We start from the raw sequence: 15,883 nt of genomic DNA on the forward strand, positions 1-15,883 counted from the left end.
CTACAAGCCCCCGCCAGTCTTTGCCAGGCTTCTTCCTTGAACCTATCTCGGTCAGCTAGGTAGGTTGGCTGAGAGAATCGCTGCTACCGAAAGAAACGGCCAACACAGCCGACTGATTACAAGGACAATTATCGCAGATGAAACACAACGAGCAGCTATGCAGAATTGGCATGAACATAATAACTAAGTAGGTAGTGTAGCTGACAGGCTACAGCTGGATCGTTCCGAACAACTCGTCTTATTTCGTACGAATGCCGAGGACAGGGTCGCCCGAGACAAACGCCACTCAAAGCCACATCCAGACGAAGTACAGTGCTTAAGCCACATTGAATAGGTAGTGCACTTCCTCCCCATAAATTTGTGATGAGAGATGCCTCGGCTTGCTACCTTAAGTAAGAAGATGCAAAGGTAGATGATCCCTACATGTAGATAGACCCTTGACAGCTTGTGCTGCAGTCAGCGAGGTCATTGTTCCCCTCTCGTTCTTGATCTCGCTTCACCTCAGCAATTCCCTTATAATACTCCTCTGTACATTACATCTTTGGTTATTGCTTTCGACAATTCCTTTGGCGCAGTAGCCAGCTCCTTACCTGTAGCTACCTACTCCTAGCTCGACCTATGTGGTTGCTGCTCTGCCTGGATTCCCAAATCAATTAATTGACGTTACATTTCCATCCAACCACGTGCAGCCGAATCTAGACACATCCATTATCACTACCACTTTGTCAAGTGAAAATGGCTTCCGATCCCAAGATACCCCCCTTTGAGGCCGACTCTTTGGATAAGATTGCTCAGTATGCTGCCGATGCCCGGGCGACCTTCGCGTCGCAAAAGACGAAGGACATCGAATGGCGTCTCGTGCAATTGAGGAAGCTGTACTGGGGTATCACCGATTACACCCCGCATCTGATTGCTGCCCTGAAGCAGGACATCGGCAAGCCATCCTTGGAAGCTCTTGTCGGCGAGGTATCATATACTATCGGTGATCTCCAACACATCATGAAGAAACTGAAGACCTGGGCCAAAGACGACACCAACTTGGACTTCCCATTGACCTACGCGCCTCTGAGGCCGCGTATCCGAAAGGAGCCTCTAGGCGCAGTGCTCATCATCGGCGCCTACAACTACCCCTTCATGCTCAGTATGTGCCCTCTTATCGGTGCCATTAGTGCGGGATGCACTGCCATCCTCAAACCTTCCGAGAGCTCACCCGCAACCGCCATGGTCCTGAAGGAGATCGTCGGGAAGTATCTCGACCCGAACGCTTTCCGCGTGGTAAACGGCGCCATTCCCGAGACACAGGCCCTCCTAAACGAGAAGTGGGGAAAGATCATGTATACGGGCAATTCTAATGTCGCGAGGATCATTTCCAAGAAGGCAGCTGAAACTCTAACCCCCGTAACCCTCGAACTAGGCGGCAGAAACCCTGCCTTTGTTTCCAAAGCTTCTAACCTGCCTTTGGCGGCACGCCGGCTTCTTTGGGGCAAGTCCCACAATGCAGGCCAGGTCTGCATGTCTCAAAACTACGTCTGTGTGCAACGCGAAGTAGTGGATGAGTTCATCAAGTGCCTTAACGCCGCATGCAAAGACTTCTTCCCACAGGGCGCCAAAAACAGTCCTGATTATGGACGCATCGTCAACGAGAGAACGTTTGATCGTATAAAGGGCATGTTGGACAAGACAAATGGCAAGATCGTCATGGGCGGAGAGACAGATAGGTCTAATCTATACATCGCCCCTACCGTCGTGCTTGTTGATTCCATCGGCGACCCGATGATGGTGGACGAATCGTTCGGTCCCATCTGGTCTATTTATCCCGTCGACGATGTAACTGAAGCCATCAGAGTCATGAATGAGGTGGACCCTACCCCCTTATCTCTCATGACCTTCGGTTCAAAAGCCGAAAATGAAAAAGGTATGCTAATCTTGCAATTTTTCTTTGGCAATAAGTCGTATCGTCCAACTGACCCCAATTCAAGTTCTTAGCAATGTCACGTCAGGCGGAGCAAGTATGAACGACTCTTACATGCATGGGTGCGTGTATACTCTTCCCTTCGGTGGTGTTGGCGAGTCTGGCACAGGCGCATACCACGGGCGTGCATCCTTCGACTGCTTCACGCACCGACGCACCGTGGTAGCGACACCCGGCTGGATGGACAAGCTGTTGCGTGTGCGCTACGCGCCGTACTTACAGTCGGAGCTGAAACAGTACCTCTGGATGCACAGCCAGAAGCCCGACTTTGACCGCAACGGCAAGAAGATCACGGGGGTGGGCTACTGGATCTGGATGCTCTTCGGGCTCGGGGGCCCCACGGTCAAAAGCGCGCTACTTCGATGGCTTGCCGTCCTCGCTGCTGGGTACGCCTACCAAACCCAGTTCCATCGCCTCTCGAAATTCCTCGCGTAATCTGGTAGCATCGCTTTGTACTGTCTGACTATGGCTGCAAAACCTCGCTCGGAATAGGTGAAGCCTGGGCATATGGATTGTAAAGCTGGCATGTCCTCAGAAGACTCGTGAAAGTCAATGAGAGCCTAATATATACCCAATTTCATTTTCCAATTCGCGTCAATTGTGAATTGTTTTTAGATAATCATGCTTAACTAGCTGATGTGTTGATTTGATGAAGGTCCGGACGCCAGGCTATGAGATTTCCACTGCGTTTTACTACTTCTCGTGGCTCTCACATTATATAACAAGTTCAAGGCTTCGCTAGATAGACTTGAGGGTGGTATTTAACCTCGTAAACGCTATATTCTCTCACGCCGGCCCCCCTTTATTTTCTCTCCAGCTTGTCTAGGTCCTTAGCTTCGATAATATTATCGTCTAACCATCTATTACTAAGCCTATACTAGGTCCTATCGTGAATTTTTTTATGTCTGGATAATCGTGACGGGGAAGGAAGTAAATTGTTCATACCATCTTGGAGACATAATAGCCGAGCTAGTGTGCTCTAGCAGATGCCTGGATATCTTGTCTACAAACCAAACACACGTGTCTTAAGCCTCGGGGCAGAAGTGTTGTTGCAAACATATGATTACGTCGCTTGTTTCATTCTACTTTGGCTATGTAGTGTTGCTTGGATATTTACCTATGAATATGTATCACCACGAACACGGACTTGAATATATAATATTTTTATACATATAGGTATTCTATCCCCTAGTGTGGATGATTAGTCTCGCGTTTTTCGCTCTATGGCGCGGCCATTCTTTGTAGGGATGTCTATTACTTCTAGGGGCCCATAAGACCATGGGTGTGGTATCATTCCTCCTCATCTATATACATCACCCCCGTCTCAAGTAATATGTCACATCTGAAGACTACCGACCAACAAGGGCATCCGCAAGTCTTCGTCCCCGTTCACCACCCAGATACAACGTCTCTTCCCCGTCGCCGTCGCCCCTCGCCAACTCAACAGCCTCTTGATACCCCCTTACCACCATCTCCTCGTCCACTCGCAACCCGTGCTCAACCAGAGCCTCAATCACACCCTTGACCCGCGCGATCTCACGCATCGTGGCGACGGGTATCTCATCATTCTGGCTTGAATACACATTCAACCCTACGCTCTCCTCGACCCTGGTGATGGCGGGCCCGGAGGTCTCGGCCGCCGGCCCTTCGCCCTCGATATGCTTGCTGATCCATATATACCCATTAACGCCGAGGATGATGTCTACCTTCTCAGCGTCGTCCGTGGCAGCACCCCCGCCGACATTAATATCCATGGCGAAAGCCTGGCGACGCGCGCGCACGACACCTCCGCCACCACCCGTGCCACTCACGGCCATGAACAGCCCGTTGCGCAACTTCCCGTACTTGAGAGAGCGCGTGTGAAGCACAGCCCCGCCATCACCGTAGAGTTGCTGTACTTCGGCGACCAAGAGTTCGCCCTCGGAAAAGAACGTTCGTATTTGCAATTCGTCGGTCTCGGTGCGCCGTCGCTGGATACCACCTGGTAGATTGATCGCTGATAGCGGCAGTTGAGCTAAGAGCGCAGCGCCAACGTCTACACGCCACCGGCGGGACTGTACCTCGACGATTCGCCCGACGACAAGGTCACCGATCTCGGGGGTGTAGCGGGCGCGGAGAGGTCGTACAGAGAGAAGCTTGTTGGTCTTAGCTAACGTGCCTGCGACGGAGGACACGATGGCTGGGGGTTCGGTGGTTGTGTAAGTTCCGTGGCCTCTGTATAGAACAAGGAAATCACGTTAGCTCGGCAACAGCAGACTGGATCGCAGCTTAGAATACTTCTTTCTCTACCTACCGCATCCATTGAGGGTCTTCTGTTATTATTTCCCCGGGGGTTACTATGGCGTCAGACTGGCGAGATCGTGTAGACGTCACTTTCATAGAAACATCTCCTTCAATATCGACTCCGCCTTCTGAGTCGGAATCTGAATTTGCGCCGAAAGATTCGTTCGGGAGATAGCCCGGCGGCGGTGCAGGCTGTAATATTGTGATGGGCATGATCGATATGTTTCGTTCGGCTCGAGGGTCAATTCTTCAGCGTTCGGATACAAAAACGAAAGGTATCAATTTATTCCGATTGCTCTCGGAGGGGTTCAGTGCTAGTTGTGATTGATTGATGATATGATGGAATTTCTCTTAAGAGATCAGAAGTGATGAGAGCTTCATTTCCAAAGATCAAAAAAGCTGCAGGGCAGGTATGCACCTTGCCCCACCCTCCCCGCTAAATATTACCTACCTAGGTAGCTTAACCAACCCCGCGGATGATCCACTCGAGCCACTGTCCAGATCCACTAAATTTACTAGCTTAGGTGGGTATCTCAGACACCCTTCACTGCCGCTTCCGACAACATCAGAGGCAGACGCATTTGCATGTGATGCCAATTCCACCTCTATAACATCCTCATAGCATTTCAGCTTGATGCATGACTTCCCCCCCCTAGCATCCATGGAACATGCTTTTCCGAGATATTTCTTCATGATTTGATACAGTCACTGGCGCTGGTTATGATCCGCCAAAGGAGTATATGCTACTCCCACTTACGTCATCGTGAAACCTGCAACAGCAAACCCTACAATCAAACGATCAAACGGTACGGGGATTATATTGAAGTTAGTCAGCCATGGACGAGCGTAGCGCCGAAACCTTTGTCAACCGCGACGACCCTATACCAACTATCATACTGAACCGCTCATCGCCGCGATCGCAGACACCCACGCCGTCGATTTCCCACAAGCGAAACGAAAGCCATGACACTTATTCCTCAGACACCGAAACCCCGTCCCGCGCCGGCGGGCTTCGCGGTCGCCTCTCTGCGTTGAAGGGAAAGGCACGGATACAAGACCATCTCGTTGAGAAGCTACTGGCTCAAGTAGTGCCGCTCGACGATGCCGAGATCCCCCAGGACGACCCGTTACCGGGCCGGACCGCGAAGCCCAACTTTAACCTTCCCACCATGTCCAATAACTTCCGCCGCTTTAATGCGCGCATCGGCGTCGTCTTCGTCTTCCAGGCCCGCGTGATCCGGCTATTGGCGTGGCGTCGCCCAACACACACTCTCTCGTTTCTCGCCATCTATACGTTCGTGTGTCTAGACCCTTCCCTCCTGCCGCTGCTGCCGCTTGTGATTCTCCTAGTTAGTATCCTAGTGCCGAACTTTATCGCGCGACACCCCGCGGCCGAGTTTGACTCGACGAACGAGCAAGTTATGGGTATGGGTTACTCACCTGGCGGCCCGCCTATCGCGCCCGCCATCACTGTCAAGCCTGCGAAGGAGCTGAGCCGGGATTTTTTCCATAACATGCGGGATCTACAGAACAGCATGGAGGACTTCAGCCAGATGCACGACGCCATAGTGAGGCTCGTCGTGCCGCGAACTAACTTTAGCAATGAGGCCCAGAGCAGCGCCTTGTTCGTCATCTTGTTCGCTACCTGCATGTTCATGTGTATTGCGGCCAATGCAATTCCTTGGCGACTGTTATTCCTCGTTGCCGGTTGGACTGTCACTTGCCTTGGCCACCCGTTTATACAGAGGCAACTAGAAACGGCGCACAAGAAGCACGTCCAGCCTCAGGAGGAGAGAGCCATGACGTGGGTTGAGAAGTGGATAGAGCAGGATGTAATCCTAGACAGTGCGCCTGAAACTCGAGAAGTAGAGATATTTGAGCTGCAGCGACTGTCGGGAGCTGGGGAGTGGGAGCCCTGGATTTTCTCGGCTTCTCCTTATGACCCCCTCTCACCGGCGCGGATCGCGGGCGAACGGCCGGTGGGTACTCGGTTCTTCGAAGACGTACAGCCTCCTCAGGGCTGGGAGTGGAGCGAGAAGAAGTGGGCGTTGGATCTATGGAGTCGCGAGTGGGTAGAGGAGCGCATCATCACGGGCGTCGAGATCGAGACTGAGGGCGAGAGATGGGTGTATGATATCTACGATGAGCAAACAGAGAAGATCGGTGTCATTGATGGCTCGACCTTGAGTAAAGGCAAGACTACCGATACGCCTAAACGGCCGAAGCCCAGCTGGGAGGAAGGTGAGGACGGCGATGGGAGGAGAGGGGACTGGAGACGTAGGAGATGGGTGAGACTGGTTAAACGGAAATTCATTAGTAGAGACGCGGTGCCTTAGTATGTGTGGCCGTAAACGCTGTTGATTGATATCAAACACGGCTGACTAGGTAATCATGTCATCTGTATTACCTATGTGTACAATTCTGTACAATAGGCTACTTTTTAATGATGAAAAAACACATCTCATATCATCGCACCTATCTAACCGCCAGCACAGCTTTATCAAAAGAGAGAAACTAATGACTAAAATTTCCCCCTCGTATATCCCTTGAACTGGAGTCGGACACTGTGAATCTATTTCTGGTAGCTGGTCGCGCGCGTCGTTTATTCTCCCCTGCTTGTGTATTTATATCACATGATTATCGGCTACAGGCATTTGTGCGAGCGTGTCTGAATGTGTGAACATGTAACTAAGGGAGTGAATACGAGTCAATTCGTAGGTGGAGATGAGGTCACACAACTCCATCCCGATCGTGGAGCGGAGTTAGAATTGCCGCTGTCGTTGAACCCAACGGGTTTTCACTGTTGTTTACTCGTCACATCGGAAATACAATAAAGAGTACCCTTGCTGTCTGAGAAGAAAAACGGAACAGAGACAAGACGAGACGATATTCAAGGTGCTGTAGGATCTTTATCATCTCTTATTTTGACATTTGATACGGCGTATCCCTGCCTTGACTTCACCTGTTTTGCCTCAACACTCAATTGACTGGCCGCCATCGTTGGATTTACTGGAGATTGCCTCCGTATATGAGGAGGCTGTGTTTACGCTACGGTCAACTGATATGTACGTCTCCCAAGATGTAAGCAAGAAATCAATCAGCGCTGCCTTCAGTTGAATATATGGTCCCTATACTAACGAAGTAGCCCAAGCTAGACACGGATCAGATACGGGTTATTCAATATTTGAACCCAGATTCATATCTACCTATATCTCTCAACGCCCATGAAAGCAATAAATAACTAGCTACTTCAATTGCAACACATTCACCCATCATATATGCATTTTCAGACCGTCCAGCGCCCCAGAATGGCATGTTTAAATTCACGACGAGATACTCGTCTAGAACCCTTCGGCCTAGACTCTACGACCACAGATGTTTTAGCCGGCGTATTCTTCGGCATTTCTGCCGCGCTCCTTGTTATCGCCCTGCCGCTCGCTTTGTACAATTATTGTCGCTCACGGAGACGGGTTACGAGGGAGAGGAGATTGGAGATTTATTGAGATAAATACTCAATTCCTCTATGAGCGGGAAATGGTTTCGAGTGAAAAATTGGCAGCTGAAAGGTTAAGGTTGACAGGACGGGTACACAACCTGGAATCTATCTCTCGTTTGAGAAGGTTGAACTTATGATGACGAGGTGATGATTGAATGAACGAATGAATGGGCAAACCAGAGAAACGATAAGTGAAGATGACATGCCTAGATGATAAGACTAGGATGCAGAGTGGAGGCGGCACTTTCGACATTTCTTCTCATGTAACTCGTTATTTTACGAGGAGCTGAGCTAGGCTCAAGGCTGGATATCATGACACACCGGAGACGACAATACGAATTAGTTACTTCAAGGGAGGATTTCGCGCTTCGATTGCTTTCTCCTAATGCTAGCAGATGAGATAACTCCGACAATAGTAGGAAACTGTTGGATTTTCGAAATTGGTTTCAGTGGTGCTTACAATCCTGTCTATCAGTAACTCGGAGATATCTCCTCTCCTCCCAACTTATTGGTTTCGTCATCTCCTGATCGTAATAATTATCAGTTTTGACGATGATAACCACGATCATGGCGGGACTACATACGAGTCGTTTTCCTTGACTCCGACTCCCTACTTTTGGATCCATTTTGCTAGACCGCGTTTATGTATGGGCCATCCATGCTTCTGGGCCATAATCTGCTGGCTAAGCCAGCGTCTCCGTGGGAATAGCGACCATCGGGGGATCACGAGGATGTCAAGAAATAGCAGAAGCAATAGCCGCAGCAGCATCGCCATCGGTCATAGCGGTATCTTCCGGCTTTCGTGTCGTGGGTGGTGCTGCGATGGTACGGTGACAAGTCCTATTGCTTTACCTACTTCCTATGTACCTATAGCATTGAGACGCTGCCCTCAATGCAGATTGACTGCATCCTTTCGTACCTTACCGTCCATCCCTCACTCATTCTTGAAGCACCTGGTACAAGCTCTCGTCCTTCTCCCGCCTACCTAGGCATTGGTATAAACACAATCAAAGCAAGGGCATGTTACGCCGCTTCATAGAGTGTATTACCTCTTCTACACCCATCTGCAAGGTATCGTATCTCTGAAACATCGAGAATGCTCTTCTGCGGAAATATGAGCGGCTGATCCGGCGTGATAATGATCGGAACAGATGCGGGCCCTATGTCTTAGACTCACGGCTGTCCACCACCTTACGCGGTGCTTATGGTGGATCGGTTCTCTCGGAGTATCCTTTGAGCCCTTACTGGCGCCTTTGTTCACATCACTACGATGTTTTACCTCAGGTAACTTTATCAAGACTAAATTGCTGCGACGCCTAGTACATGATACCATCAGTTGGTGGCTAGCGCGTTACGACGGAGGACAGGTTGGTGCGCTGCATCATAAGTCAATCAAGTCAAATGCCAGATGTTTGAGCGCCACGTACGTACTTAATGGACTGTGAGACAATTGACAGATATTTTGCAATTGGCTTTATCAAATCCATATACAAAGATGACTTTGTTGTCGGGATATTACCAATTACATATTTGCCCAATTTCGAGATGGCTCCGACGCGGCTGGCACCAACAGCCGGAAGGATTCCGTACCCGCTCCGGCGAAAAGCTGATTCCAAATACCTACTTTAGCCCGAACCTCTGACGAGATCACGTATGACTTCGAATCTCATCTTTTTCAATGAGATCAAGCACCAGTCTCTCCGAGCAAAGATAACATCTATTACGTGTGGCTCTTGGTGCTTCAGTTTCAAAAAAAGGGTATTCCACCTAGCCTTACACGACAGACCAGGTCTTCAAACTGTACAAGATGGCCAAGACTAAGAAGAAGAGCTCCAAGAACACGCGGCCTTACAATGCGCTCTACGTGCTGATATTCGCCCTCGCCTCAGCGCTCGCTGCATGGCTTATGCGAATCGAGACGGGGATCAAGGGGATACCGGTAGACTTTGTCGAGCTAGTCGAAGCGAAAACGTATCCCAATGGCACGCCGATGCGCACGCGGTACACCGGCATCGAGGTCGTGGATAACGGCCTTTTATTCCTTGTCGCCGCTTTCGCTGCCGGACCCCTCGACTGGGACCACGGCGTGCGGCTGCATCAGATGCATTTCCTCGTGCAGTTCTTCGGCGTCATCGCCGTTTGGAATGTCGAGGCGTGTCGCGCGAAAAACTCGTGGAAGCTCGTGAGCTTGTAAGTTATTATATTTACTCTATTTGGTGGACTATAAGCAAGGGGATATCTCAGATCGATATTACGAACCATGCATTGAAAAAACATAGCAAGAAGATAATAATGAAGAGGCGAGAGGTTTTTCTCTTGATTTCTTTTTTTTTTTTTTTCTTTACTAATTAAACCTCTAGCACCGGACTCTTCGTCCTCTTCTACCAGACCATAGCCGGCGCAGCTATCATCCCGCTGTACTACCTCTCGTACGTATTGATCTCCAAATCAGATGCATACTACACCACCGGGCGCAAGGTATCCCTCCCCTACGCGCGCGGTCTGCTCTTCAGTATCGCCGCCGGCTACCTTCTCCCCACTCTAGCCATGTACACCCCTGGCCTCAGCACCTCCACTTTAGAGTTCCTCATCTTCCTCTGGCAGCCGTCCCCGGGTTTCGTGAACATCCTCCTGTTCACGTCCTCGCTGCTGCTCGCTGGCGGCGCCGCTTCCCCGCGCAACGCCAGAAACCCCGACGTCAAGCATCTCAAGCGCGTGTATGCCGCGGCCGCCCTCGTGTGCGCCGTCAACCACTTCGTGACGCTGTACGTCTGCGCGACCTCGGAGGATCTGCAGCTCAGTTTCCAGTATGTCTTCTGGCCGAGCCGCGAGGGGTGGATGACCACTACGACTGCTGGTTTGCATTATATCTTCCAGGTCGACTGGTGGGGCTGCTTCATCCCCACGCTCCTGTGGGCTTGGATCACTGTCTACGATGTCCATCGAGTGCTGTTGGGTGGTGCTAATGTCGTCCAACTCGTGAAATGGGCTGTCTATATCGTCGGCTTGACGCTTGCGCTAGGCCCGGGAGGTATGCTTGCGGTTGTTTGGAGCTGGAGGGAGGATCGTCTTGTCATGATTGAGTCGGGCATACGAGGCACTACCCAAAAGCCCAAAACCGCTTGAGTAAAGCTCTTTGGGGTTTGCTACTTTATCTTACCTCTCGAGTCATTTCGCCGAGACAGTTAGGTGATATACAATACGTACAAATCATGACCGCTAGAAGTCCAGAGGGCAATCATGAAACATGGATGGGGAAGACGGTAACTGGGCGAGATGAAAAGTCCAAACATCAATTCAGTCACATGTCATAGATTTCAACGCGGGATAGAAGGGAAACGGCGTTTCTAGAAGGAGCAAATAGACTCCAGCATTGGGGACTCAATGTATTCATACCCATAATCTTACAGCGCAATGCAAGCAAACCTAGACCAAACTCCTATTCCGATAACCGTGGCTCAAGCCATGCAAACTGACTGTCAAGCAAACCGTGCTCGCGCCGAGTATTAAACGACAACGCCAATATTGATGCAATGCTGTAAGTAGCCCTGCGATGCCCTTATTGATATCCCCTATTTGATGATCATGACCAACCCAGTTTTACGCAAGGAAGCTAGCACCCACGCCTCGGCGATCTCGCTTCAGTGGCGAGAACGATGTGGTACCCGCAAAGGCGTTTTTCTGAACACCTAGCGGTGCTTTGGCTCTCTTTGCCCCAAGCTGCATCTTCGCTGGCTTCCTTGCGGCTGGCGCTTCTCCCTCATCCTCATCGAATAACGTCTTAGTAGACCCGAGTACCTTCCGTTTCTTCTTCTTAGGAATCTCACCGTTTTGACTCGAATCGTTACCCTCGTCATGAGAAGGAGCAAGATTGAACTTAACGGTTGTTGTCTTCTCTCTAGGCTCGGCATCTCCAGAATCTTCACTCTTTTCCTCCGGTGAAGCATCGTCAGTCTCAGTGATTTTCTCGAGGCTGCTTTTGGTTTTCAGAATCTTTTTTGGTGCTTTCTTGGTTGTCAAGGCGTTCTTCTTGGCTGAAGGCGCATCTACTAGCACTTTCTTGGGCCTACCACGTACCTTGGGCACCACTTGAGGCTTTTCAGTCTCTACAGGTGCTGTGGTGGCAGGTTCAGCTTCGGTGGTTTCGACAGGTTTTGTGATTGAGGATTCATTGGTCTCTGACAACGAGGACTCAGTTGGTTCAGAGCCTGATTGTGGGCCAAGAATAGAGTCTTCCAAAACTCCTTCGTCAATATTTGAAGCTTCTTCGCTCATGCTCGTATTCTTAGAGCGATTGAGGAAGGGAGTTATGGAGAAGTTGGACTTCTCACCAACAACAGTCGGCTCAAAGACAATCTTCTTCATTGCCCGTCGCGCCTTAGGTGCGTCTTCTGCGCTTGGTGTCTGAATTTCAATATTCGTGAAATCGCCCGCGCTCGTTTCTTGAGCCTTCCTCTTACGGAAAGCTTGTGTCTTAGCTGCCGGTTTCGTTTCATCGAGTCTGGATAACCGATTTTGCTGTTGCTGAGCTTTCAGAAGGTTGTTTTGACTCTGCTTCAGCTCTTCCTGGGTTCCTCGGAGTTTTATTCTCGCTTTCTCGAGCTTCTTCTCAAGCTGCTCATTCAGTGCTTCCAGTTCGGCAACAGCCGTTTCATGTTCCTGTTGGCGCATCTTATTCTCGCCTTCAAGTTTGGTGATCTGTCGCTCAAATTCCTCGATCTGGGCATGGAGCTCGGCGTCTGCAGAGCTTTGGGCTGTGACTTTCTGCGAGTTAGAGGCCCGCTGTGCCTTTTGTATCTCCTCTTCTAATTTCTCCTTCTCTTCCATCTGTTCTTTTAATTGTCGCTGAGCCTCTTGTAGCTTCTTTCGGAGATCTGCTTCCACCTCCCGCGTGTTATTCTGATCCTGCAAGGTGATTGCGTGGGTTTTGGTTTTCTGCTCCAGTTGGTCTTCTAGCCTCTCACGTTCCGCTTTCTCGGCGGTTAGTTGTTTCTCTGTCTCGCGTAGCTTCTTTCGAAGTTCGTCCTCGACTCGGTCGTTGCTTTCGCGATTTTGCATTGCGCGTCTAGTGGCTTTCTTCTCATTGGCTAGCTCCACTTCAAGTGTGTCAACTTGACGTTCCAAGGAAAGCTTTTCAGTAAGGGTAGCCTGCTGCTGGTTGACTTGAGATCGCAAGTGTTCGATCTCAGGCTTCAGATTGGCCAACTCGCGGGCCAACGCCAACTTCTCGGAAAGGAGATTGGCGGAATTCTCGTTAATGTTGTTCATGGATTGAAGCTCGGCCTATGTGTGATTTCAAAGTTAGTCCAAAGCAAAGGTGCTGAATGACCGTTCAAATGCTTCCCGAGTACTGACCTTGAGATTTGAAAACTCCCTTTCCTGTTTGCGTAGCTGCTCTTCCTGAGAGCGAACCAAGGCAATTTTGTCTTCGATCTGAGCCGTTAAGTTGTCACATCGCGAGGCTAAAGTGGCATTCTTCCCGTTATTGAGGTCGACCTGGTCTCGTAGTGCTGTGTTCTCATCACGAAGCAACAGGATCCGTACTCGTAATCTACGGATATCTTCATCTTTCACCAAAATGTCGGAGTCGCATTCGTTCTTCTGGTGCTGAAGTTCGAGGTTGTGGAGGACCCGGGTGCGTCGAGTACGCTAGCACGAAGGGTCAGCCAGTTGTCACAGGAACCATTCGAGTGTAAGCCTACCTTCTCGCCATCGGCGTTTGCGCGCTGCTCGCAGGCCATGGCGGCCTTCGCAACCCTGCCCATGACAATGGACTGGGTCGAACAGGACGCGTGAAAATCTTAGTAGGCTGGTAGCAGGTATGAGATCGGGTATAGCTATGCAGCTCTCAGTGATGACCAGGAGTTCAACAGGTCCTTGCGTAATAAGTGTCGTCTTATACCCAGCTCGTGTCTTATTAGAGCAACTGGTGAAGACGTTCAAGGTGGATTGATGAATGGATGTGATGTGCGGAGGGATGACGGAGAGAGATAGAGCGTGTTTTGTGGGGGGCACATTGTGAAAGATCAACAAACTTCCAGCTTTGGCTTAGTGCAGACAATGGGTGGGGGCATGACAGCCGCTGCCAAGCTTACCTAAGTACCAATAGGTGGCTCGAGCTGGATTGTGATACAGTCTATTTGTACAGTGTATATACGGCCCATTCCTCCGAACTCGATTGAGGACACCTTTTGTCTGGGCCACGATTGCGTGGACTGAACTGAGCACCACTACACATGGCCCTGACCTAAGCTCCTATGGGAATCGTGAAGCTAGCTACCTAGCTATCCACATCTCTGACAACGACCTACCTGTTCACTTGGCCTGGGCAAAGAAACAACGATAATTTCCTAGCCCGTCGTCGACTCATCCGATGCGCACGTCGAGCCAGCTCACCTTCCTTTCTTCTTCCTAATTGCACTGCCAATTCGAGTCTTCCGGTTCTTTTCTCATTCTTTCCCTACCAAAATGCGCTGGTTACCGGCCCTCCTCTCCGTCCTCGCCCTTCCCATCGGGTCCTTCGCTGCCAAATCATCGTCCTCTTCCACAGAACGCTTTGAGACCTTCCACACTCAAGCTGTGGCCTCCTCGCCATTGAAGCTTACCGATTCCAGCTACAAGAAGCTTACGTCTGCCCCCCGCGACTATTCCGTTGCCGTTCTCCTGACGGCTCTAGACGCCAAATATGGTTGTCAGCTATGCGGCATCTTCCAGCCTGAGTGGGAAATTCTCGGCAAGAGCTGGGTGAAGGGCGACAAGAAGGGCGAATCGCGCTTGATCCTTAGCACACTTGATTTCACCGACGGCAGGGAAATTTTTATGTCTGTTAGTGTGCCTCTTTCGAGTACTCCGAAGGTTGATGCCACTAATCATGCGAACCCCTCGACAGCTCGGCTTACAAACAGCTCCGGTACTCCTTCTTTTCCAGCCTACAACCGGACCTCATGCGGTTCCTAGTCCCGACCCTATTCGATATGACTTCACAAGCGGGTATGTTGCAGATACCCAACAGGCTGAGCCCATTATTTGTACTTAATAAATGCTAATCCTACCTCTAGCCAACCAACTGCTGAGCAGGTTCAAGACTGGCTAGCTCGCCACCTGCCCGGTAGACCTCATCCTACTGTTTACCGGCCAGTGAATTATCTTCGCTGGATCGTGTCAATTGTCTCCACACTCGGTGTCGCAGGCGTTATCTTCAAGATATGGCCATATATCGCCAACCGGAATGTGTGCGCTGGCCTCAGCCTGATTGGTATCCTTCTCTTTACCAGCGGCCACATGTTCAACCAGATCCGCAAAGTACCATACGTGGCAGGAGATGGCCGCGGCGGTATCAGCTACTTTGCCGGTGGTTTCCAGAGTCAATTTGGCCTGGAGTCACAGATCATCGCTTTCATATGTAAGCTTTCTACCAACCCCTTTCGTTGCGACGAATCGCTGCTAACTTTTTATAGACGGCGTTCTGTCTTTCGCTACCATCTCCCTTGCTATGAAAGCCCCGAGGACAAAAGATACGCACATGCAACAAATCATGGTCATTGCATGGGGTATCATTCTGGTCGTAATGTACAGTTTCTTAATGTCCATTTTCCGAGGCAAGAACGGAGGTTATCCTTTCAAGCTTCCCCCATTCATGTAAAGTGGTAGATTCAGGTACACAGGCGGGGCGCCAGCGCGCATCTTTTACTGGAGATATCTCTTCTGGCGTTGCATTTAGAAGATCGGCTTTGCCGAGGAACGAGCAAAAAAACAAAAGGGAATATTAAAGAGATAGGACGATCACTGAAGTGTGTCAAGAGTTCCCATTGCCGGAAAAGAAGATCGAAATATAAAGCATTGTATCTGCTACCTACCAGTTCTCAGTAGAGCGCCATCCTGATCCTACAGGTCCTCTGATGTCTACTAATTCATCATGATCTAGCCAAAGGCTGTTCAAATCATTCTAAGCAAAGATCATCAGGTACCGGTCACACACTCCTACTTGGAGTGGCTGGTACCAGAATAAAATGTTGACTGCATTGGACCACTATAGACGGTTGGCATCAAGAGCCATCTATAACTGCATGCTAATATGGCCTGGGCGGCGTAGTCATGTACCCAACCCAGTGGTACGCAAACGTTGCAAATTA

The 15,883-nt window shown here is 50.2% G+C and overlaps 7 protein-coding genes across 7 annotated transcripts; 5 read left to right on the top strand and 2 right to left on the bottom strand.

Moving 5' to 3' along the window:
- The first annotated feature begins 407 nt into the window (after positions 1–407).
- On the top strand, positions 408–2,925 carry F5B22DRAFT_594872 (Aldehyde/histidinol dehydrogenase). The gene is made up of 2 exons (XM_047974075.1): positions 408–1,915; positions 1,980–2,925. The coding sequence occupies exons 1-2, from the start codon at positions 736–738 to the stop codon at positions 2,405–2,407; spliced, it is 1,608 nt and encodes a 535-aa protein (XP_047833983.1). The 5' UTR covers positions 408–735; the 3' UTR covers positions 2,408–2,925.
- Positions 2,926–3,039: 114 nt separating this feature from the next.
- Positions 3,040–4,643, bottom strand: F5B22DRAFT_594875 (uncharacterized protein). Its single transcript, XM_047974076.1, has 2 exons — positions 4,266–4,643; positions 3,040–4,186 (listed from the first exon to the last, which is right to left on the bottom strand). The coding sequence occupies exons 1-2, from the start codon at positions 4,466–4,468 to the stop codon at positions 3,322–3,324; spliced, it is 1,068 nt and encodes a 355-aa protein (XP_047833984.1). The 5' UTR covers positions 4,469–4,643; the 3' UTR covers positions 3,040–3,321.
- A 172-nt stretch (positions 4,644–4,815) lies between these two features.
- F5B22DRAFT_594877 (integral peroxisomal membrane peroxin-domain-containing protein) lies at positions 4,816–6,793 on the top strand. The gene has a single exon (XM_047974077.1). The coding sequence runs from the start codon at positions 5,092–5,094 to the stop codon at positions 6,589–6,591; it is 1,500 nt and encodes a 499-aa protein (XP_047833985.1). The 5' UTR covers positions 4,816–5,091; the 3' UTR covers positions 6,592–6,793.
- A 1,918-nt stretch (positions 6,794–8,711) lies between these two features.
- Positions 8,712–9,385, top strand: F5B22DRAFT_594882 (uncharacterized protein). The gene is made up of 3 exons (XM_047974078.1): positions 8,712–8,732; positions 8,801–9,127; positions 9,183–9,385. The coding sequence occupies exons 2-3, from the start codon at positions 8,903–8,905 to the stop codon at positions 9,378–9,380; spliced, it is 423 nt and encodes a 140-aa protein (XP_047833986.1). The 5' UTR covers positions 8,712–8,732; positions 8,801–8,902; the 3' UTR covers positions 9,381–9,385.
- On the top strand, positions 9,386–11,186 carry F5B22DRAFT_594885 (uncharacterized protein). The gene is made up of 2 exons (XM_047974079.1): positions 9,386–9,941; positions 10,112–11,186. The coding sequence occupies exons 1-2, from the start codon at positions 9,559–9,561 to the stop codon at positions 10,875–10,877; spliced, it is 1,149 nt and encodes a 382-aa protein (XP_047833987.1). The 5' UTR covers positions 9,386–9,558; the 3' UTR covers positions 10,878–11,186.
- Positions 11,187–13,741, bottom strand: F5B22DRAFT_594886 (uncharacterized protein). Its single transcript, XM_047974080.1, has 3 exons — positions 13,454–13,741; positions 13,107–13,400; positions 11,187–13,034 (listed from the first exon to the last, which is right to left on the bottom strand). The coding sequence occupies exons 1-3, from the start codon at positions 13,514–13,516 to the stop codon at positions 11,352–11,354; spliced, it is 2,040 nt and encodes a 679-aa protein (XP_047833988.1). The 5' UTR covers positions 13,517–13,741; the 3' UTR covers positions 11,187–11,351.
- A 478-nt stretch (positions 13,742–14,219) lies between these two features.
- Positions 14,220–15,393, top strand: F5B22DRAFT_634341 (OST3/OST6 family protein; the record flags this gene model as incomplete). The annotated part of the gene is made up of 4 exons (XM_047976970.1): positions 14,220–14,576; positions 14,641–14,741; positions 14,810–15,153; positions 15,209–15,393. 4 exons carry the CDS (start codon positions 14,220–14,222, stop codon positions 15,391–15,393), a joined length of 987 nt encoding a protein of 328 aa, XP_047833989.1.
- Positions 15,394–15,883: the final 490 nt, after the last annotated feature.

This window comes from Xylaria bambusicola (genome assembly GCF_022495145.1).
Source record: "Xylaria bambusicola strain CBS 139988 unplaced genomic scaffold F5B22scaffold_7, whole genome shotgun sequence".
Classification (NCBI taxonomy): Eukaryota; Fungi; Ascomycota; class Sordariomycetes; order Xylariales; family Xylariaceae; genus Xylaria; species Xylaria bambusicola.